The sequence below is a fragment of the Mauremys mutica genome, chromosome 14 (assembly GCF_020497125.1).
Source record: "Mauremys mutica isolate MM-2020 ecotype Southern chromosome 14, ASM2049712v1, whole genome shotgun sequence".
NCBI classification, from domain to species: domain Eukaryota; kingdom Metazoa; phylum Chordata; order Testudines; family Geoemydidae; genus Mauremys; species Mauremys mutica.
In genome coordinates this window covers 39868680-39892049 of record NC_059085.1, presented here as the reverse complement: position 1 = coordinate 39892049, position 23370 = coordinate 39868680, and the positions used below count along the sequence as shown (strand labels likewise).

General features: G+C 46.5%; 1 protein-coding gene across 2 annotated transcripts; it reads left to right on the top strand.

Annotated features, from left to right (window-relative positions):
• Positions 1–2929: 2929 nt before the first annotated feature.
• Positions 2930–23252, top strand: IRF8 (interferon regulatory factor 8). 2 transcript variants are annotated; one of them, XM_044987838.1, is made up of 9 exons: positions 2930–3055; positions 8290–8464; positions 11254–11437; positions 13262–13350; positions 14515–14626; positions 15413–15460; positions 17368–17754; positions 19279–19394; positions 21935–23252. In XM_044987838.1, exons 2-9 carry the CDS (start codon positions 8291–8293, stop codon positions 22109–22111), a joined length of 1287 nt encoding a protein of 428 aa, XP_044843773.1. In that variant the 5' UTR covers positions 2930–3055; position 8290; the 3' UTR covers positions 22112–23252. The 2 variants fall into 2 exon arrangements, with proteins under 2 accessions (XP_044843773.1, XP_044843772.1); XM_044987837.1 differs by having other exon boundaries at positions 15410–15460.
• The last annotated feature ends 118 nt before the right edge of the window (positions 23253–23370 follow it).

The following is a 23370-nucleotide window of genomic DNA, read 5'->3' as shown; positions in this document are numbered from 1 at the left end:
TAGATGGACAGATAGATTTGGTAAAACAAAGCTCATTTTACAAGGTAACAAAATGTTGTTGCTTTTTTTTGGAAAAAGAAATGTATATTTATACTCTTTTATGTTTGCAAAGTATATACAGCCTAAGGGCCCAATCCTGAGTGATGGTGTTTGCCTCTTGTCCAAGTTGTTGAACATGTCATCTTCCCAGGAAGTCAAAGGAACTCGTATGTGTTTGCAGAATCAGGCACCAAATGAACAAATGCTTTCCCACTAAATTAAAAACAATCCCCAAATCTCCCGGAGGATATGGATCATGCTTCAAGTGTGGGTATATAAAAAAATACTTTAAAGATTAGGGTTGTGATTTAGGTCATAAATTAAAACAGTGTTTCTGTAATTTAGGTCCTAATTTTTATTATATTGTTTATGTGTATAGCTCCATACACTCCCCTTGTGGATAGCAATGTCATCTCTCAGTGTTAGCCACAGTGAGATGCACACATATTTCTTCTTCTAAAAAGCAGGTACATACTGGTAATCTGTATGCCGTGTGTAGGCCCCTCTTTTTGTCCTATGATTGCAGAGGTGTTAATGAGACACTCTACCTTGAATGGTCCCTTATTGTTTACAGATGCTAAACAATCTGTCCCACCTGGCATTGTGCTGTGATGCTGGGAGTGCCTTTCCCAGACCTGAAGAAGAGCTCTGTGTGGCTTGAAAGCTTCTCTCTTTCACCAATAGAAGTTGGGCCAATCAAAGATATTACCTTACCCATCTTCTCTCTGTATTTAATTTGGCAGCCCTAAAAACAAATATCTAAAATCATCAGGAAGCAGAAGTCCTCTTGTCTCTGTTATCACAACTGATCTACTTGGGGAATATTTCTGTTCCAGATAAAACATGGAAAGACACTATTCAGTGCAATAAAGAATTTTCTGTTCAGATCTACAGGTGCAATGGAGATCAAAGTAAAAACACTGGCAAAACAGTCACAAAATGACATTTTCCCTGCTTAATTTATTTTTCCAAATCATAAATTATAGGTTTGCATTTCAGGTCATCTTACTCCTGAGAATCCTTTTCAGATATTGGCTGGCCTTACCCTGTGTAGTGCTGGATACCTGCAGCTTCTAGTGACTTTAATCAAAATTGTACTTTATAGAATCAGGTCCTTAATCCCTAAATGTTATAGAACAGTGATACTCAGAGTGCAAGTAGCTCATGAATGTGTCTCCTGGGGCTCTGTGAGGCACATGATATTAAAACACGATGTAATTTAATTATTAAACAATCTAAATTACTAACCAATCAGGATGCTTTTATTGTTATTAACCAATTAAGTTATTAACTTGCACTAACAATGAATTCATTCTACTGTGGCTTTTTTGGGTAATGTTGATCACTAATTCAGCTCCTGAACCTCTGAAGTCTGAGTATCAGCTTTAGACTCTTTAGCTTATGTAAAAGAAACTGGCTCTAGTGAATCTTGGTTTTACAAAATCAGTGCTTCTTTCTTTCTACTTTATAACCAGCAAGCAATTCCAGTGTTTCCAAAGTATCCATTAATAGTAAGCTACACCTCCAGCTGTATACATTCTCCACCTATCCGTGTACAGCTATTTTACAAATACTGCATCACTTACATGCTGATGATCTCTTTGAATTATATTTTCTTTGTGCCAGTAATGCAATAATTATAGGAAAGACAATAAAGATATCTAAGATATAGGAAAGAAAAGATATCTAAGATAGGTGCCTTATACATCCACTGATTATAATAAATGCCCTAGAGGTCCTACAACTTCAGAATTCCCCTGGAAATGCTGTGCAACTTTAGTATTTTAATAGTGCCCATTATCCGGAAATTAGGGACGTATTGGGTCATGTGAAGTCCGTTTTCCAGTCAATGCAAGATCACTTGCCACAGCATGTCACTCTGTGATTTGTCTGGCTTAAGTTTTAGATGATTCACACAGCGGAGCTTCCGATCTTTTCTCTTGGGATAATGTTTCACTCTAAAATTGTCCCAGTGCTGCTGGAGCGACACAGAACAAATATCTGTGTTATTAGATCACTCCATTTACACTCTCATTTCCCTTCCTACATGGTAACCTGCTGCGCGGGTGATGGCTCTGGGTGTCCCACCATTCCCATCTCATTGTTTGCACTGGAGTCAGCAAATGTGAGGTGCTGAGTGAGTTAACCGTGCGACTAAGCTGTAATTTAGCTGCAGAGAGAGCAGCGCTGGCGAGCCACCCTGCTGCCCAGAGCTCTAGAGTCACTCTCCCAAGACACAAGGTGTCTGGACACGCTCCAGGAAATTCCCAGCCACGCTGCAAAGCGGGGGCAGCCTTCCACCAAAACTTGGGTTTCGACGAGAAATCCCCTCTTCGAGCTCTGGCTCCCTCACACTGAGCAGAGTTTCAGAAAACGCCCCCAGCCGCTGGCTCCCTGCCTGTCCACCTCATGCAGTCTTGCAAATGACACCCCCGGGAAAAGGGATTGGGAACGAAAGCCGGGCTGAGATCCCTGCCAAGCAGCCAGGGATCCTGATGGGAAAAGGAGGTTAAGAGCATGCTGGCTGCTGCGCGGCAGCCCTGCGCTCCATGGGGCCGAGGAATGGGACCCGGGCGAGCTCCCGGGGGGATGGAACGTTGACCCAAGCGAGCCCCCGGGGGGATGGAACGTTGACCCGGGCGAGCTCCCGGGGGGATGGAACATTGACCCAGGAGCGGAGGCTCCAACGTCTAGACCCCCTTTGCGCCCCCGCGCAGCCTGATTTCTCGGAAAAGAAAGGACTTAGAAGAAAGCGCTCAATTCTGTCCTATTCCGATTGGCTAGCCGGAGGCTTTCCGCCGCTGTCCATTGGCTGCAAGCCCTGGCGGAGGCGGGATATCGCAGACCCTCCCCCTGCTTTTTAATAAATGCGAGGAAGGGGCGGGGGAGTGCCTGCTTTCGCTTACCCTCTCTGGCCTGTGAGCGCTGTGCTGAGCGAGCCAGCTGCGCGCAGCCGCTCGGCACATCTGGGTGAGCAGCGACCGGGGCGCAAGCCGATTCTGCAGACCGCTGACAGGTATTTGCATCTCACCCCTTCCTCCTCCGAGCAGAACATTCTGCAGCTGACAGGGTAGTTGGTAGGTTGGCCGGGCAGAGTCCAAATGGTGCGTTAGCACAAGGGCTTTGCTAAGCCTTGCCTCTTCTCTTTAAAACCATTGACTAACGTTTGCATTTGCAAATGTAACCTGGCCCGCTTTGGCATTGATTTGAGGAGCTTTTTATTTCTTTGCAACCTCAGCTTCCTTTTTGCAGGTGAGATTTGAACTTTGGCGGTGGCACGTTTCTGCCTCACGCTCATCCGCGCTGGGCTCCCCCCGTGCCTTATGCTACTGCATTTTGACCTAACTTTAAATGAAAGCATGGAGTTCGCTCCAGGCAGGGATCAGAAATGACCCTTAAGAATGTGGAGTGCAGCGCGTGTCCCAGGACCCTAATTGATTAAAACAATCGCCTGCTATGTTGACAAGAAATAAATCAATGATTCCTCAGTGATTTTATGGAGAGGGATAATTGCAGATATTTTCCATATATGTTCGCTTTTATGTTTAAATAATGTTATCTGGACTACACCTGGGTGAAACACTCAGACTGGTGTCTGGGAGAGCATTTGCTAGTTTGCAAAGGCAAGGTAAAAGGTTTTGCCCATAGCCAGCATACTAAAGTACAGGCTGGAGGAAAAGCAACACATGTAAAGCTTCTATTAACTTAAAATAAGACCCCAACAAAAATGACACCCCACACTGTCCTTCATTAATGCCAGCAGTATTACCTCTTGAGCAGTTTCATGAAACAATGGAGAAGCTGGGAGCTTGGAACGTTTTCCCCTCTCTTCCAAAATTCCAAACTCCCACCTTGGGTCTCTGCTTAAAAAAAAAAAAAAGTGCATTGGGCACAATACACACAAGCTGTGAGGGTGCTTTGAAACTGCTTTGGAGGGATGTGCAATATCCTGTGACCCTGCCTAGTGACGGGCTCTGTCACTGGCGATGGGTCAAGGTGGTCAGGGACACAGGCCCAAGCTCTGGGTGTCCCTAAACCTCCGACTGCCAGAAGCTGGGACTGGACGACAGGGGATGGATCACTCGATAATTGCCCTGTTCTCTTTATTCCCTCTGAAGCATCTGGCACAGGCCACTATCGGAAGACAGGATTCCGGGGTAGGTGGACCATTGTTCTGAACCAGCATGGCCAGGCTTATGTTCTTTTGATCCCTATCTTCTTGTCTCCTGTTCCCTAAACAGTACAATAAAGTCTTGTTGTTCTAACTGGGCTATTACGAATCCCACCTGAGCCCAAAATTGGAATAGGCACATTTAGGCTAGACACAGGTTATGGGGTCTATTCAGCACACCCTCTAATTAGACAGAACTCTGGCTAACCTTCATAGGAATCTGGACAGAATGACGAGTGAGCAAGCAGTGTGATGGAGCCCTGCTGTCATCTTTTGCCCCCAAACCATATTATTGAATTGAGCTGATCTCTTATTTAAGCAATGGGTATGGTGGCCACTTTTGGGCTCTGGGGTAATAAAGACGGAGTAATATTCAAGGTTTGGGCTAAATGTACAAAAGGCAAAGTCATTCCTATGTCATGTGTGCACTCAGTCTTCAACTAGCTCTAGCGTCCCTACATTTTGTAAGGGATCTCCAGTCAGCATGTGGCGTGTCATGCCACCAGCTAGTTCTGTTAAACTCCATCTAACTGTTGCATCATGTAAACCCCAAATATCAGTCATTCAGGGCTTGCATGCTTGGCTTGGCTTCCACACCATGCAAATGTATCAGGGATTCTGGCCTAACATGAAGGAAGGACAGCATTTATGAACAATCGGATTAATTAGGGAAGAGTTGTTACCTTGATGGTGTTGGTTAAGTTGGACAGTTAACATTAGTTTAATTAGGCCCAAAGTCATTTGGCCTGAGTTAGGCAATGGCCTCAAAATGCACCTTGTCAAGTTAGTGCTATTGGACCCTATTAAAAAGTTACAAAAGACAAATTGAAGTATTAACAGTTTATTCTCAAGCAGAAGAATTTGCCTATATATCACTGAGTAATTCAGAGACAGAAGCGAAGTGTGTACACAGGATCTTTTTGACTGTTTACATGGTTTGTCTTTAATGTTACTGTGGATCCTTTTTCAGAGGAATGAGCCAACAAATCATAATTTAGGTGGTCTTGGACTTTGCTGTGGACTTCCTAATGATTAAACTGTTTAGGGCCTGCTGCAGAAATGGAATTGGGAGAGGGGTGAAAAATATGCCATTTCTAAAAGAGGAAGAAACACTGAAAATGGATCAGTTGTTTGAGCCCTTGTGCTGCTGTTTAGGCTGCTCCCATCTCTGGTGTGAAGGCCAGGGAGGAAAAATGCTGGTCGCAGCATCCTGGGAATCTATCTAAATCATGATCTGCAGCTCCCCTTGAAGAAGAAAATGGGATGCTAATTGGTATCAGACAGGATAAAAACACCTTTCAACAATTGGAAGAAATGAGTGGTTGAAATCAGGAAGCAGAGTGGGTGGGGGAAGTTAGACTAAGGCTTGGGATTATTCGCTTTACATATTTATTTGCAGCAATGAAGTCCCTGGGGCCTCCCACCACTGGGAGATGCTGCACAAAGTGATGTCATCAAAAAGAACCAGCCAGCCAGTGCAAACATTGGTTTGGGTGATCCATTCCCTAACCCATCCTTCTACAGTCTTAGGTCCTTTGGAATATTGTGGTTCCTTAGGTGTGCAGGTCCTTAGCATGCAGTTATAGAATTAGGACCACTCTTCCACTGACATTGTCATGACTCTGAATCTATTACCTGAATTTTTGCATGGTGTCCTGAGTGTGAGGATTTGGCCAATGGAATAATCTATCACTCAGAGGAACCTCTTGAGCGTGATCCAGTTGAAATCTATGTTTGGAATGTAGGTTATCCATGCATAATGTGCGGACAGATTTTCCCTGGGATAGACCCACACAATATCCATTGACTTCTGTTGTGGGTTACTGTGGATCACAATTCTTGTTAAACTTAGTTGAGTATGTGCATACAGGTGCTTTTCAAATTGTGCCTATTACCAGCATGCCAATGACCTGCTTGCTTAATTGTTTAAAAGAATTGCCCCCCCCCCACCATTTTGTGGTGTGCAAAAACAGCTTTGGAAATTCAAATAATGTACACACCTATTCCCATGCAACAAAGACACTGATCCTGGATGACTTGCTCACATAAGTTATCTCCTTGAAATCAACGGGGTTTATTGTCTGACTAAGGATTGGGCCCTAAAACACAGCCAAACTGACTTACAGCCAAAATGGAATAAAATTACACCGAGGCAGAGAACTCTGTCTCTTTCAGCATGATGTATATTAAAACTGCTGAGCTATAATGAGAGGCCCAGTGATTAGGGGAAATTCTCAGTTTCTAACTCTAGTGATGCTGAATGCACTATAATTAGATGAGTCTCTGAAATGCTAACTGCGTTTTACTTGAGTTAATTAGTATATGTGCTAATTAATGGCTCAGTCCTGTGTTCCTTGTACCAGCGAGAGGTAATGGAGTCTGTGTGAGCAGCAAGGACAGGGATAAGAAACGCTAACCATTAGAGCATGTCCACTTACTAAATAGGCTTCAATGCAAACTCAATAGATTTCATTCTCCTCTCCCGCCAGTGAAGAGCAGGAATAACTCCACTAACATCTCTGGAGCTTCAGTGGTACAGCAGTGTCAGGCGCCATAGCCCCTAATTTTGTATGCAGTGAATACATCATGTAACTGGGAAGATCTTCCACTGGTGAAGGTAGACGTTGCTCCATGTAAGTCACTGGAATTGCAGCAGCTTACACCAGCTCAGTTCTTGCCCTCAGTGTAAAAGTCAGAGAGAAGAAATTGTAATAATCCAAGGGAGCCAACTAATACAGTGTGGTTTTTGTTTCTTGTTACTCCGGCTAGACTGATTCAAATAAGGCTTCTTTTCCATAGTGCTCCTGGGAGTTTCAGTCCGTTCATTGGGTAGCTTTCATCATCTTTATTAGCCTGGTTTAGGCAGGCATCCAGCACAGGGTGAGGAATTTTTCACATCAAAAATAACAGGGGGAAATAGTCTAGAGCACTGAAATGTTGGCAAGACAAATGTTTAGTTAAGGGCTGAGCATCTTTCCAGCTATCGGGGGGATTTCCAGCTGTTGTTCTTGTGACTGGCACCTGAACTACAGAGAAGATGATTTTGTACAATAGAAAGCAGCCTTTTCATGGCATTTGTCAAGATCTGCCGCAACGTGCATATTATGGGAAGAAGTGTTTGTGAGCAGGGACAGAGGAGTTGGGGAGGAAAGTTCTAAGCTTCCTGTCCCGCCTGCAGTTTTCCAAGAGGGACAGTTCTATGGAAGTGTTGGACACGTCTGATTCACAGAGGCTCTATGTTAGTTCTATGAAATGTCTGTTTTATTCCTGGATCCTCCCCTCCCCAATTTACAAACAGATGCATATGGGCCCTGCAGACTGCACTTTAGGCCAGGTTCTGCCCTTGGCTATTAAACAGTCTCTCTCCACTGAAATCAGTGGAGGGACTGTGCATTTACACCAGTGTAACTGAAAACAGAATTTGGTTCTTTACATCTACATTGTGCTCTTTTCCTTATTTATTAGGTGTATTATGGTAGCACTTAGGAGCTCTGCCCTGGTCCAGGACCCCGTTGTGCTAGGCGCTGTACAGACTCAGAACAAAAAGATAGTCCTTGCCCCAAAGAGCCTTGAAATCAAGTTTGAATCCACAGTGTGAATAGTGGGCAGCATCGCCTAGTGGTGAGAGCTGGGGCTGACACCCACCCACATTGTGGCCTAGGGACAAATCACTTATCCCCTCTCTGTGCCTCAGTTTCTTTATTTGTAAAATGGGGATAATAGTGAGCTTTGAAATCCTTGAATGGTAGTTATTATATAAGTGCAAATGATTGCTATTAATAGTAATTTATAATGGGCTGTCTGTCAGAGTATTGGGGGCATTTCATAGTTTTGGCGTTGTTATCTGTACACAATAATTAGGACATTTTGATATCTCTGTATATTGTCTGTTAAGTGCTGACCATGTACAAGACATAGAAAATGAAGACAGCCCTGGCCAATGGTGCGTAGTCTAACCCCCCTCCAATGTCTGCGTACTGTACAGAAGAGCTCCTTGAAGTGTGACGCTTGATTTCTGTATGTGGCAGGAGTGTGACTAGTGGGAGGCATTTAACGGATCCTGCGAATTTCACTTTCAGGATGTGTGACAGGAATGGTGGGAGACGGCTCAGGCAGTGGCTGATTGAACAGATCGATAGTGGGATGTACCCAGGACTGATCTGGGAAAACGAAGAAAAAAGCATGTTCCGGATCCCGTGGAAACATGCTGGGAAACAGGATTACAACCAGGAGGTGGATGCTTCTATATTCAAGGTAGGAGAGATGGTAAATTTCTTTTCTTAACACTGCTCATGTACCGTGACATTTTCTTTCATTGCAAACATATTAGACACATCCCCTTCCTTCCTTCCTGAGCAGCACTGCTCCTGGCTCTGATTCTCTAGGCTGCTGATTGCCTCTGGAGAGTTGCTGAGTGCCCTTGCCTCCCACTAACTTTGCAGGCAGTGCTCAGCCTGCTCCTCTTTTTGGCAGTATAACAGATTTCCATCCTTGCATGTTTTTTTTTTCCCAGTGAGAATTGCCTAGAGCTGCAATTCTTCTTTAAATTAAAGTAATTCGAGCATTAATACATCTCCTACCTCTTCCTAAAGGTGCTGAGCCCCCATAGCCGTTGTTGATAGGGCTGGTCTAACAATTTTTCATGGACAATTGGTGTTTGCAAAGAACCGCCTCTGTAGAGAGATGAAATCACCTACAGCTCTCTAGGTCCTGATAAAACTACATTACTGTGGCAGTAGGCTAAATCTGACTCAGACATAGCGCCGGAGCCCTGTTGTCTGCATTGAGGCTGCACAGGTGTAAGGTGCAGAATTTGACCTAGTGAGTTAGCGTCTCCAACTTTTCAGGAGTTTATGGCTCTGAGTTTAAAAAAGCTAAGAGATTGAATATGGTGTATATTGGTGGTCCTAGCTGGTCTTTTTCTGGTTTTTATTATGAATTGTTGCTGTAGATATTTATTTCTAAACAAAGCTACAGCCCCCATCCTGCAAACACTTATTCACGTGCACAGCTTTAATCACTGCAAAATGTCCCATTGACTTCAGTCAAGTCTCTGCAGGATCAGGGACTAAAGAAGTATTTCTATGGCACACCAAAACTGCTCCAAAGAGATCATGCCTGCTAATTTAATATTGTTTTCCAAATCAATATGTGGACATTGTAGTGCGAGACACCATATTGATAAGCTTTTTCAAATGTCCCCAAATATGAATTTTCACTAGCCTGTAATAATAATAAAAATACCGAGCTCTTATATAGATCTTTCCGTCAGTAGATCTCAAAGTGCTTTACAAAGGAAGTCAGTATCGTTATCCCCATTGCACAGATGGGGAAACAGAGGCACAGAGCAGGGAAATGACTTGTCTAAGGTCACCCAGCAGGCCAGTGGCCAAGCAGAGAATAGAAACCAGGTCTCCTGAGTCTCCACTTCAGTGCTACAATATATCAACTGGGCAACACTGCCTCCCCTGCAATGAAAATCATGCCAGCCTTGAGTGATAGCTTTTTAAAAGCACTTAATGTTGTGGTGTGGACGTGATTTCCAAGCATGAATGCACCATTGTGCATCTGCTATGTAAAAACAATTAAAAAACCCTACCCCCAATTGTTGCTATTATGCCTGAGCTGAGCACAGTTGTGTTAATTGCAAATGTGGTTTTTGGAAATCAGCCCTTCCCTGGGCGAGAGTACTGAGCACACAGAAGATTGTTTAGATTAGTTTAGAGCTGGAACACACCAACCAAAAAGAGTGCAAAGCTCCAGACTCTCCCCTCATCTCTCACTCACCTTCCCATCATGATGAGGGTAATTACAAGGCTAATTTTGGACCGTGACAGATTGTGTAAATCACAATTTGTGCAAAATTCTGGAAAGAAAATAATTTCATGTCAGGGATCTGGTGGCCCTACACAGGCTATTTGCATGCAATAGTCTCCCCTCTTGGCTGGTTGTCAGATTTTGGGGCAAGAGGTTTTTTGTTGTGTTTTTTTTTTTAAACTTGATCAAAACCTATTGCAGCTTCCTCTTTGCATTGGCGAGTCAGAGATTACACTGATATTGTGGGCCAGATTCTCCCATGCCCTGTGCCTTCAGTGGTCATTTCCACCTGGACAAAGTGACTGTAAAACACTACTCCTGGGATGAATGGAGAACTCTGAGTGGGAAGCATTTTCCGTGGGTTTAAATGATGACTGCAGAAGCTGCAGTGCCCTGGAGGATCAGGCACTTTGTGAATCAGCGTGAAGGACAGTACAGTAGTTAGGGCCCTGACCTAGGAGATGAGGCTTCAGTTCCCACAGCTGATGTACTTGCTCAAGGTTATCCAAGAAGCGTATCTCTGCCCCTCAGTTTCCCATCGGTGAAAATGGGATAACAGCCCTTCTCTGCCTAACAGCAGTGTTGTGACTGAGGATAAATCCAATGACGATTGTGAGGAGCTCAGACGCTGCAGTGACAGTGGCCAGGCAAGTACCTAGGAGTGGTGGTTAGATCTGCGGTGGAAGTCACTAGGAGTTTCCCTGAGTGACAACATCAGGAAATGGCCTTGAGGAACAAATGTGAGATTTGGCCCTGAAGTTATAAACTGTGCTTCTGATTTTAGCCTTTAACCAATCAGAAGACAGTGAAATTGGCATTTAGCCAATAAACACCAGAAACGGTTACTTGGATCTAAGGGTTTGTCTACACAGAGCTGCAATACGGACTATGGGGGTGTGGTTTCTAAAGTGCTCTAATGTGCTGTGCATTAATTGGTCTGTGTAGACCCTGCTGGTGCTCACTAAAGACTCCCTAGTGCGCTTTAATGTGGTGCTGTTTGAAATGGTACTACATTAAAGCACCACTCGGGAATATTACCAAGCGATTGCTCATTGCTGTATACACAGAGAGGGCCCCAAATCCCCTGATTTTTTTTTGCCATCTGCATAAAAGTTCAAAAATTGCTAAAAATAAACCCTGAAAAATGAAATTAATAAACTCCATAAAACAGAGCTCTAATTGTAAAGCTGATTCTTCAGCTCTGTGGCACTTTTCTCTTGTTTTAGGCTTGGGCAGTTTTCAAAGGGAAATTTAAAGAAGGTGACAAAGCCGAGCCAGCCACTTGGAAAACGAGGCTACGCTGTGCTCTGAACAAAAGCCCGGACTTCGAGGAGGTGACGGACAGGTCCCAGCTGGACATCTCGGAGCCATACAAAGTGTACAGGATCGTCCCAGAGGAAGAGCAGAAATGTAAGTGTCCTGATAAATTAAGTGACTTGTTCCATAGCCACCTACCTCCTGAGCATTGAACGTCTGAGGGATTTATAGGAGAAGAGAGATTGTGTCTGGTTATTAAAGCAAAGGGAAAAACAGAAGTGGACTTACGCCAGCTCTGATGTGCATTCAGATACCGAGCTGCATTTCCTGGGCCACATCCCACCTTCACGTGTGCCAGTGTGAATCCGGATGGTTCCACTGCGTCAGGCTGTGCCCCCCTAGATCAGTGCCTGGAGAGCTGCCCTGGTCATGGGATGGGTGGGGGGAGGGGAATCAGCCATCCCCATGGCACTGTCCCACTCTTCCCTAGAGCTGTGGGGCAGGGATCCGGGGCTAGGGAGGGGCAGGCAGAAGGCAGATATGGGAGATCAAGGGGTTGGGGGAGGAGAGGCCAGGGCGTCATGCATCCTTTCTTCCTCAAAGCCTTAAACTGCCTTCACTTTACTGTAGCCAATTGGACTGTGGAACCTTTTCAGGGAGGGGTCTGGGGTTGCCTCTTAGCAAGGAAAGGCCTGGCAGGAGGCTGTACGCTGGGGAGAGGGACAAGGGTCCCAAGGCCACTGAAGATGCACAGGACCTGCATGTGGAGAGCCACTGGAAGCCCAACCATCCAGACTTTTTTCCTTTCTTCCTGCGGGGAGGAGAGCAAACACTCCTCCGTCCCCGCTGGAAGGATCTGGGGAAAACTCCATGTGGAAAGTTTGGAATTCACCCTCCTCTCCATTGCCTCATCCCACAGCTGTTTGAGTAGGAGAGGCTATTCCCCCGAGTAAAAAACCAAACAACAGAGCATGCTGTCTGTGACATTAGCTGGCAATACTCTATGGCAGTCTGGCTCAGAAGGTCTGATGCTGTTCTCACTCACACCAGTATAAACCTGGAGTGACTCCACTAACGTCAATGGAGTTCTTTCAGGGTGAGTGTGGGCTGAAATCAGAATCAGCCCCAAAGTCTGTCCTGGGGAAGGTTTTAGTTGTGGTTTTGGCCTTACATTCAGTCCTGATGCCCCCTTCTAACCTAAAGGCACAATTGCTTTAATCTGTACAGATGCTGAGGAAATAGAATAACTCCCTCGCATTACCCAACAGTAAAAGCAGCGATTATAGTAACGGGGGTTCAGCAGAGAACATTTGTTGCCGTGATGTCCGGTCTGGTGTTAGCTGTGCTAAGTTTATTTTTATTTGTGGTTTTGTTTTTGCTTTTTTTTTAAGCATGCAAAATCTGGTTGTCAGGAAGTCTACCTTTAGCATGTTGGTCTCTGTCAACTTCATTCACGCAGAAGGCTTTATATTTCTGTACACTTGTTATAAGCATTATGCAAATCGTTCCCCTCAACAACGTAGAGCTGTGCTTTGGCAGAGGGAAAAAAGTCTCCAGTGAAGGTTAAACTGTTCCCAGCCCCAGCAGAACTGTGGCTGTTTTCTGGATTTAATCTTATTCACACCCATGCAATCCGCTGGGCTCAATCCTGCAGTCCTTGCTCTGGCAAAACTACCATTGATTTCACTGGGAATGGAAAGGACAACAGCTGCAGGGCCAATGGGGTTGCACAGTTGTAAAGCGACAGGTTGGCTCTAAAGTGGTACATTGTCAAGTGAATTCCCCATACATGGCAGTGAGGGGTAAGATCCCATGAAGGATTCTAGGTTTCTGTATTTTAATAATGGTAAACATTTCCCAAAAGCAAGTCACCCCTATCCCATGGCCTTCTCTTGCATGCTGTATGGTCTGATTCCTTGTTAGATCACTGCATGTGGTATGATGCCTTGAGCGCTGAATTCTTATATTTCTTTCCAGGCAAAGCGGGTATTGCTAATGGAGGCAGCTTGAATGAAGCCACGGACATGGACTGCAGTCCTTCTGCAATAGATGACCTAATGAAAGAGGTAACTAACTGCTATAGTGAAGCAATCTCTCTTTGGTTGGAAGGTCTAGATGGTAAAGTTTCTCCATGAAATTGTGTCTTGCATTTTTCTAGTGATAGGACCAGGGGAAGTAGATTTTGATATCACTGGTGCAAGAAGAACAAATCTGCATGTTTTACAGACACGTTAGTTACATTCATTCATGTAACACAGGGGCAAACTTTTTGGCCCGAGGGCCACATTGGGGTTGCAAAACTGTATGGAGGGCCGGTAGGGAAGGCTGTGCCTCCCCAAACAGCCTGGCCCCCACCCCTTATCCGCCCTCTCCCACTTTCCACCCCCGTTCCCTGTCCCCCGACTGCCCTCCCAGGGATCCCCCAGCCTTTATCCAATCCTCCAGCCCCCTTACCATGGCTACTCAGAGCAGCATGTCTGGCAGCTGCGCTGCCCGGCGCTGGACACACTGCTCTGCTCAGCAGGAGTGCGCTGCTCTGCCCGCGCGGGAGGGGCCAGGGGCTAGCATCCCCGGTTGGGAGCTCAACGGCCAGGCAGGATGGTCCCGCAGGCCAGATGTGGCCTGTAGTTTACCCATCTCTGATGTAACACAATGCGCAGACCTGCGGTAGTTGCTTGTCTCATCAATGGATCTCACGTTTGCATACAGTTCAGTAAGAGTTTCACCAGAGGGTCAGATTTTTGCAGCTCTTATCATAGAATCATTGAATATCAGGGTTGGAAGGGACCTCAGGATTTCATCTCGTCCAAGCCCCTGCTCAAAGCAGGACCAATCCCCAACTATTTCCCTCCAGATCCCTAAATGGCTCCCTGAAGGATTGAACTCACAACCCTGAGTTTAGCAGGCCAGTGCTCAAACCACTGAACTATCCTTCCCCTTGTCACCCTGCATTGTGATGCAAAATTGTTGGGGTAAATTCTGCTCTCCACGTGCCCATGAAATCCAAGGCCCCCTCCTTCTAACCAGTAACAAAACCGAAGAGTTCACCTGTGTCATAGTATGTTCGTTTTTACTATTCCTGTTCAAGGGCCAGTGAGCAATTTAGATAACGACTTGTTTCCATACGGTATTGGTTGCCATTGATACGATGTTGATTGCCTGAAACTGCAAAACTGCTTAACCTTGGTTTTGTTGCCTGGATGATCTAATGGCTTTTCTGTCTTCCTCAGTCCCCCGTTGTAGACGAATACCTTGGTATAATAAAGAGAAGCCCTTCCCCACCTCAGGAGAATTGTAGAAACCCTCCAATACCAGACTGGTGGATGCAGCAACCTAGCCCTGGTAAGACACTAACAACATATCCAGGACTTATAGAACAGAGTGTCTAGTTTGATTGGGTAATCCGTCGAGGACACAACCAGGATAGCAAAGACTAATTTTGGGGATCTCTGAATAGCTGCCTCTATATTTGGTGCTTGTGGAGGATTTTTATGTTTGAGGAACAAGTTTATTAAGAATGCCTAAAATATCATCATACCTCGAATTTAAATCTTATTGTAAGTACAGGGAAAAATGACTTTTGCAATGGCATGAGTCATGGCCGTCAACGTTTTGTAGTTGCTCAGGGGGTTACGTCTGACTCTACAGACATTCAGAAGCCCCAGATCTAAAGTATAAGGTTCATTTCATCATTGCATTGGCAGTGAGATCGTAGTCTGTGCTCTGGCAAAACTCCCATTGATTCCACTGGGAATGGTAAAGACGACAGCTGCAGGCCCAATGGGGTTAAAGCGACAGGTTGGCTCTAAAGTGGTACATTGTCAAGTGAATTCCCCGTACATGGCAGCACCGTTCTGGATCCCATGTTGGGAATCCCCATTCTGTCGCTGCTCATCTGGCCGGGGAAGTGGAACCCCTGATGTGGGCAAGGCTCCTTGCAGGGTTTTCTTCTCTCATGAAACCGTGGAGGGATCAGGACGATGTGGAGAGGAGGAATTTATGGGTGGAGAGGAAATGGCACTGGGGCGAAACGAGTGGGCGGCCGGGTCATTGGATTTTACCAGAGATCCCGGTGCTTGTGTCAAAACTTGACACACAAATATAACTTTATTTCTTCTCCCACAGCAGCTGTGCCCCTGATGAATGGGTACTCCGGCTATGAACAGCTGCAGTCAGGTACTGGAAATCCCACTTCCTTGCTCAGTTACGTACTGTGCCCTCAGTCGGTATAGTGTAAGCTGCATCTCATGTGGCACTCGCAGGCGGGGCCTGGCTTCGCTGCCATTGTGGCCCTGTTCATGTGCACCCAGAGAAAATAATCATTAAAAATGGCAGAGCCACTGAAAATGGCAGCTTAGGGCTTAATTGCTCAGAAACGCTCTGACTTCATAAGCCGCTGTTCCATTCTCAGCACCCAGGCAAAGGAATTAAAGCTTCTAAGCAGTAGCAGAGATGTGTGCGCCCGGGAGGAGGCCAGATTCTGCCCAATAAGGTGATGCCGTTGCCCTGCTCCAACAACACGTAAAGTTGGCTTAAAGAGCCAGCTGGGGATTTCCTGGGCGTAGGGAAATCCCCAAGTGGCATGAGGCTACCATAGCCCTGGCTCTGTGCCAGTCCTTCCAGCCTTCCCCAGGTGTTGAAGATATGCCAAAAGCTGGAGTGACTGTGGCCAGAGCGCTCTGTGCTTCGGTGATCTGGCCAGCACAGCAGCACCTAGATGGCACCTTGAGGCTGCTCTGACTTGTGCTGAGGACCAAACCAGCCCCTGGGTGCCACCAGGATTGGGGAAGAGGAGTGTAAAGGTGACATTAAGCCTCCTTCGCTCTCCCTTCCAGCCACAGCGAGAACTGGGCTTGGCACAGCTGAGGACTGGGCTCTTGGTTGCAAATCCACCCTGCAGGTTGCTTACCCACAGCAAATCTGCTGTGCATCGGTACAGGCATGTGTGTGGAGACCTAGCAGGTTGTTTAGATAACAAACAGTAGCACGGCGAAAGGGCAGGTTTCAGCAGAGTGGCAGATGCAAACACAGTGCGATATAGTTAGCTAACAAGGGACAAAGTCTGAGACACCTTAAGGGCAGAGAGTTTGTTGTTGGAAGGATGCCAGGCCCACAGGGGATGCCCTCCTGCACACCTACATGGCAGCATAAAATGGCTGTCCTGGTCTCAGACTCCTTTACATTTGCTTCACTAAAGGCAGCGCAGTTCACTTGGATGAAGGCTGTTCCAGGATGATTGTTCCCTGGATAATGAAATCTGGAGTGGGTGGGGAGTTTCCAAGGGGCAGATTATAAACCCATTACCCCTGTGGCTGAGCACCTACCTGAGTATCGTGGTGGTCTGCCAGATATTCTGCTTCATTGGAACAGTGGGGCTGTTCTTGGAGTGAGGAAATATTCAAGGTGAGGAAGGGCATTAGAATCTGCTCCGGGGCAGCTACTGTGCGAAGTATGCAGCCATCTGCTCCTCCAGTTCCCAGTGAAAAGGTAGCAGGATCCTGGTGCCTGCAATCGGTGCCCACCATGCTGACATATGTAATCACGTTTGCAAACTGTTCTGCTGGCATGTTCTACCTAAATCTAACCAAGGGGTAACTGGTAAAAGTAGATCGGTAAATCTAACTGGTCAGGCTTATCAGCTGCAGACAAACATGTGGGACTGTGGAGGATTGGGAAGGTAAAAGGTTGCGTGCTACAGAGCATGCTGAATTCAGAAAACCTGTGCTGAAAATGAGTGTCCCCAGTGGAAAGTCTGAGAGGGTCAGGGAGGAAACAGCTGAGTTCTTCCTCTCAGGAGTAGCCCCATTATAGACAATGCTTGCTGAGTGAGGTCTGCTCATGCGTGCCGGGGTTGCAGGAGCAGCCCTTGACTATCCTGCTGATTCTAGTCCCAGAGAGCTGTGATGCTGACTTTACATTCACTGCTGTGGAGCCAGGCACACAGCATTTCAAGGGCTTCAGCGCTTAACTGGAGCTTTGCTCTCCTGTGCAACGGGATGGTTATTCCTGCAGCACTGGGTGAAGCAGCGGAGGGGGTTAGCTGCGTACTCTGACTGGCTGCGTGCGGGTGTGTCTCCCTGCAGTGTACTCGCAGATGGTGATCAGTTTCTATTACGGAGGGAAGCTGGTTGGCCACACTACTACCTCTTACCACGAAGGCTGCCGAATTTCCCTGAGCCACGCCCCCGCCCACTGTGACAAGCTGTATGGCCCGGATAGCCTGGAGCACGTGCAGTTCCCTTCCGCCGACGCCATCCCGAATGAACGCCAGAAGCACATCACCAAGAAGCTCTTCGGGCACCTGGATCGGGGGGTGCTGCTGCATAGCAACAAGCAGGGTATCTTCATCAAGAGGCTGTGCCAGGGGAGAGTCTTCTGGAGTGGAAACAACGTGCTGTACAAGGACAGGCCCAACAAGCTGGACCGGGATGAGGTGGTCAAAATATTCGACTCCAACCAGTTTGTCCGAGGTTTGTGGAACATTCCCACCTCTCTTGATCCACCCTCTTCATTACAGCTGAGTTTTCCGGGCCCTCTCCCCCCCCTTGTCCTCTGTGCACTGACACAAGGAAAGAGCCATGTTGCTGTAGGATGGTGGCTACATCTTCCTGTACCGAGCCACGGAGAAGCTAAGTGACTCGCCCAAGGTCACACAAGAAAAGTGTGGCAGAGCAGGGAATTCCACCCAGGTTTCTTAAGTCCCATAGTAGTGGCCTAACCGCTCGAGCATCCTTTCTATGCCGTAAGTCAAAGAACCTATGCTGATTTATGCCAGGTCAGGATCTGGCACCGAATGTATAGACCTCAGCCCCAAAGTGCTCACATAGTCTTTTCCATCCTTGCCAACACTTATAGAAATAAACACAGCAGTATCCCTTCCACCAGACACCGTGGCTTCTCTCTTGTGAGCGGTGGTGTTTGGAGATATTGTATAAACCCCCCACTGCCATGTCTTACATCAAGCGAGGGCACGATTGATAGGTTACAGAATAACAGTCCTAAAGGCACTGCATGTGATACTGAATCTGTGTTAATACATATTAATGCAGGGCCAATTCTTTCTCCTCCAGGTACAAGGAATATCTGTGGACTTCCCTGTGGTGGGAAGATGGGACTTTTAGTCATTCCTCCTTTCTTAGTCCTCCCCTGAAAGTGCTAGATCAGCAGTTCTCAGCCAGGGGTCCAGGGCCCCCGGGGGGCTACAAACAGGGGGTCTGCCAGGCAGGGCTGGCATCAGGGTCCGTGGGGCAGGGTAGAGAGCCTAAGCTGAGCCAGAGCCCTGCCGTGTGGAGACAAAGCCAAAGCCTGAGCACCTTAGCTTTACAGGGCATCCTGTGGTGTGGGGTCCTGGGCAGCTGCCCTGCTTGTTGCCCTTTAAGGCCAGCACAGGCTTTTATATTCAGAAAAACACTTGTGGCACAAGTGGGCAGTGGAGTTTTTAGAGCACGTTGGGGCGGGGGAGGGGCTCAGAAAGAAGAAGGTTGAGGACCTCAGCTCTACATCAAATCAGTCTCTCCAGAGAGGGGAGAAGTTGCAGCTCCATCAGTCTCCTGAGGGGGTCGCTGTAGAGGAATGGGAAATGCTTGTTGCCAGAGTCAGAGAGGCAGAGGGCTCTGCACCCAGGATCTTGACTCTTCTCAGTCTAAATGACTACAGAAGCAGTACAGCCAGGGCCCTGGACTGGCCAGGCGCCCTGCTATTGAATCAGAGATTAACTTAGCACAGTGTCGCTTATACAGCTCTTCAACGAGGATTTCCTGCATTGGGATTTTTAACCTCCCCCTCTAATTTTCTCTCTCCATAAAAGCTAAATACCTTTCGCTGGGTGTGCATGCAGTGCTGCCGGCAGGTGTTTGTGTGGGTTTGCTGCCGAGGTGTGTGTATGCAATTCTCCCTGCAGGTGAATAAGCCACCTGCTGCAGCTGTGTGTGCTAATGTCTCATGGAAGTTAGTTGGTTTCCATCCTTTCCAACCATCTGTTTTTCTCCTCTTAGAGCTGCAACAGTTCTACAGCAACCAGGGCCGTTTCCCTGAGAGCAGGGTCCTGCTGTGCTTTGGCGAAGAGTTTCCAGACACAGTCCCTTTACGCTGTAAATTAATCCTGGTACAGGTAAGGCACATTCATGAGAAACAGCCATTGCTTGAGCTGCCCCTTCGTTCTCCTACAACTCAGAAATGCATCCCCAAGGCTGCTTCTTTAAAATGAAAGCTGAGATTTTCTTTCCTGTGACCCAAAGGCCCTCTTTCTGTCTCTTAACATTCAGAGCCAGATATTTCCAACCTCAGAAGCATAGGGCTGCATGCAATTTGCGTACCTAACTTCAGGGACGGATTAATGTAGGGGCTTGAGGGGCTGCAGCCCAGGGCCCCAGGCTAAGGGGGACCCCACTGCAACAGGGCTCAGGCAGGCTGCCTGCATGCCATGGCCTCACACCACTCCCGGAAGCGGCCGGCTGCTGACATGTGTCTCTGCGCCACTGGTGGGGGTGGAGGCGGGTCCACACGCTGTCCTCGCCCCAGCATTGTCTCCACAGCTCCCATTGGATGGGAACTGGCCAGTGGGAGCTGCGTGGGTGGCGCTTGTGGGCGCGGGCAGTGCACGGAGACACGCTGTCCCCCTCCCCCGAAGGGTGCGCAGAGACATGCCAGCAGCCGGCTGCTTCTGAGAGCGGTGTGGGGCCAGGGCAGGCAGTCTGCCTGAGCCCTGCTGCGCCACCAGCCAGGAGCTGCCTGTGGTAAGCGCCTGCCAGCTGGAGCCTACACCTTGCACCCCAACCCCCTGCCCCAGGTCAGAATCCCCTCCTGCACCAAACTCCCTCCCAGAGCCTGCACCCCCCTCCTTCACCCAAATTCCCTCCCAGAAAGAAACTAATATAACAGCTATTCTAAGGTAAGAGGTACGCTATTTTGAATTAACTATATTCTACATGTTTTACGACTGAAATGTAATCACAGAACAACTTCATTAATTAAAAGGCAAGTTTAGCATTAATAGCCTCGATGCCATAACTGATCATTTTGTTTTAAATTGGAAAAAGACTTAGATTTTGTGGGGCCTCTGTATACAATAGCCCTCGGCCCACAGGAGAGTTAATCTAGCCCTGCCTAACTTGTTTACATATGTGCATCAATTGCATGTGTAAACCAGGTTTTTGCTTGCATAAATCATCAGTTAGGCATCCAGGCTGCCAATTAATTTTCTTAACTTGCACCCCCCCCCCCCAAATGGCCCATGTCATCACATTAATTAATTAAATGAGCAAAGTAAGCACAAAACTGCACACAGATGCTGTTGGTTTGAAAATCTGGCCCTAAATTAGGAAGAAATGTATTTTTCCCGTCCCCTCTCTGTTTGCATAGTCATGTGCTAAATAACTATGTAACCTTTTTCTGGCCTCCCACTCCTGCCTTCGAGGCAACTGTCAGATAAATCACTGCAACTGGCTGTGCTGTTAACAGCAGGATTAGGGCTTCATGCAGAGAAGCAAGCGTTAAGGGGTGAATAAACTTGAGAGTAATGGATAGTTTGCATGTAAAATCTTACAGTACAAAGGATATGGAAGAAGTGAGTGGGGAAAAACTCTGGTGGTAAATTAGAAATAAATAGGAAAATTAGTTTACTATGCCCAGAATGGCTTTGTTCAAAGACTGTAAAAAAAATAAAAAAAAATAAATAAAAAAAAAATTCAGGACCACCGAGTCTTTAAGTTAGACATCTTTGCTTTCTTTTGTTGATGACATCCTAATATATTCACCGTGTTATTTATGTGTATTACAGCACCGCCTAAAATCTCCAGTCAACATAAGCCACAGAGCAGGCAGGGCCAAGCTGGGTCATGACCTGACCAGTTTTTGGCTGGGCCAAACCTGAGCGGTGTTATGTGCCCGTTCGCATCACCACTCACTCAAATTTGGCCCATCTGTCATGAGGGAGGGACTGCCAGGCCAAACCCAAGTGGTGCTGTGATCCTGTGCACCACTCACTCACAATTGGAAAGGGTGGGGGCTCCTGGTCAGGGAAGAAGAGGGCTAGTTAGGGTGGGGAAATCTGCCCCCTGTCACATTTTCAAATGGCTCTCTGCACCCCCTTCCAATTGAGATTAGAGCCCTATTGTGCAAGGCACTGTGTATATAGAAAGAGACATTCCCTGTCCTGAAGAATTTCCAATTTAACTAGACAAAAGAGTTAGTGACTTGCCCAAAGACCTGAATCTGAGACCAGTTGCCTTAAGCACAAGACCATAGAATCTCAGGGTTGGAAGGGACCCTCAGGAGGTATCTAGTCTAACCCCCTGCTTAAGGTAGGACTAATCCCCTGATAGATTTTTGCCCCAGATCCCTAAATGGCCTCCTCAAGGATTGAACTCACAACCCTGGGTTTAGCAGGCTAATGCTCAAACCTCTAAGCTATCCATCCCCCTGCCAGCCTTCCCCTCTTTTCCCAATTTCTCTCTTGAAGGAGGTTTTCCCATTTAGACCATTCTCTTCCTTGTGGTATCTGATGTACTGTATTGACAGTAGCTCATGTACCCCTGCTAGAGTGTTCAGTGAAGTCTGGATGGTGGTGGTTATGGTGAGTTGGAGGAAGACGTATGTCGTAAGTGTTCTCATCTTATTTAAACATCGTGGTGGCCTTTCCTTCTCCTGTAGGTTGAGCAGCTGTGGGTTAGGCAGCTGGTGGAAGAGGCAGGAAAGGTCTACAGCAGTGGCCCGATGCTTCCGGTAGCTGATGAGACCCAGCATGACCAAATATTCAGGATCTTCCAAGATATCTGCGGGACACACCAAAGACCTCTGTTTAGAGAAAATCAACAGATCACTGTCTGAGTGCTTTTTTAAATAAATAATGGTGGGGTTAAGTTAGACCCCTGGTTGGTCCCAGCACTGTTTGAATTCCCCCGTGGAAAACATTCTGATTTAGAATCTAGATGCCCATGGTTGTTCTTTGTTGTTTTTTAAAATAAACTCAGCAATTAACATTTTTTCATTTGTGAACAAAGCAACTAGACCAGAACGGTGAATTCTGGCTACATTTTATTTATATGGATGGCTTTTGAACCATTCTTTGTCTTCATCTAGTGCCAACAGCAAGTGGATGAGGAAAGTTTCTTGCATGTTGTGGGAGAGTGACTAGAAAGATCGGTAATGCTAGTATAATATATTGAGGCTGTCACAGAACAGCTCTTAGTGTCCGTGACCCATCTGGCAGTCAGAACACTTAGGAGCAGATCCTCAGCTCAGTTGTAGTCAATGGAGCTATGATGACTTAGAGCTGCTGAGGATCTGCCCTCTTTTCCGAAAACCTCAATATGGGAAGAACTGAAGCTTGTGAAAGATTTTAAAATGCTCAAACATACTGGAATGTCACCAGGGATCAGGTCGTCCTACTGACTTCCAAACAGAGTTTGCAATACCACTGATGGTAAAAGACAATGGCAACTTTTTTAGAGAAAATATCCTTTAGTGTCCAAAGGACCCGCTCCTGAAGTAACTTCTTGTTTGCCTTTATGACTGAGGGTTTTTTTGTATATTGAAGTATTTTGCAATTTGGAAATAAATCCCAACATTATTTGTAAATATTGAATGTAGGAAATGATCATTTTAGTTGTCTTAGCCAAAGAGATAGAGTTTTTATATATGTAAATGCAGAAGAAGTTTGTAGTAAAATGTTCATGTTTAGTTGGCTTTAGCCTCAAAAATGCATGTGCCTGACCTCCAATGTGTGTGCAAGTTGTGTGCCTGGTACAGTATGTGTGTGCATGTCCCGACTAACACCCATCATCATGCTTTCTATGCATGCGCATCTAGGGAGTGGGAATTTTTAAGAAATGGGGTCGTGTGCCTTACAACTGAAAGCCCAAAGCCAGTACTGTGTGTGTCTCTCTCTGCTCGGCTGAGTATTTATTTTATGCCTCTTTTTAAATGGTTTTGTAATTTGTATCTTGCAAATAAAGTGCTCTATTTTGTATCTTTTTATCTCCATTCTTCTTCAATGTCCAAATGACTGGTACCAATGGGGAGTCACTGGGAGCCAGTTTCCCTCCCAAGGGGCAGTGTGCTGACTATTGCATTCTTCTGGGGTTAAT

Excerpts from the sequence above, each read along its gene's own strand:
- IRF8 (XM_044987837.1), top strand. The coding sequence starts at position 8,291 with ATGTGTGACAGGAATGGTGGGAGACGGCTCAGGCAGTGGCTGATTGAA. Across the intron at positions 8,465-11,253 it reads TGGATGCTTCTATATTCAAG|GCTTGGGCAGTTTTCAAAGG; the intron begins GTAGGAGAGATG and ends CTCTTGTTTTAG. Across the intron at positions 19,395-21,934 it reads GTAAATTAATCCTGGTACAG|GTTGAGCAGCTGTGGGTTAG; the intron begins GTAAGGCACATT and ends CTTCTCCTGTAG.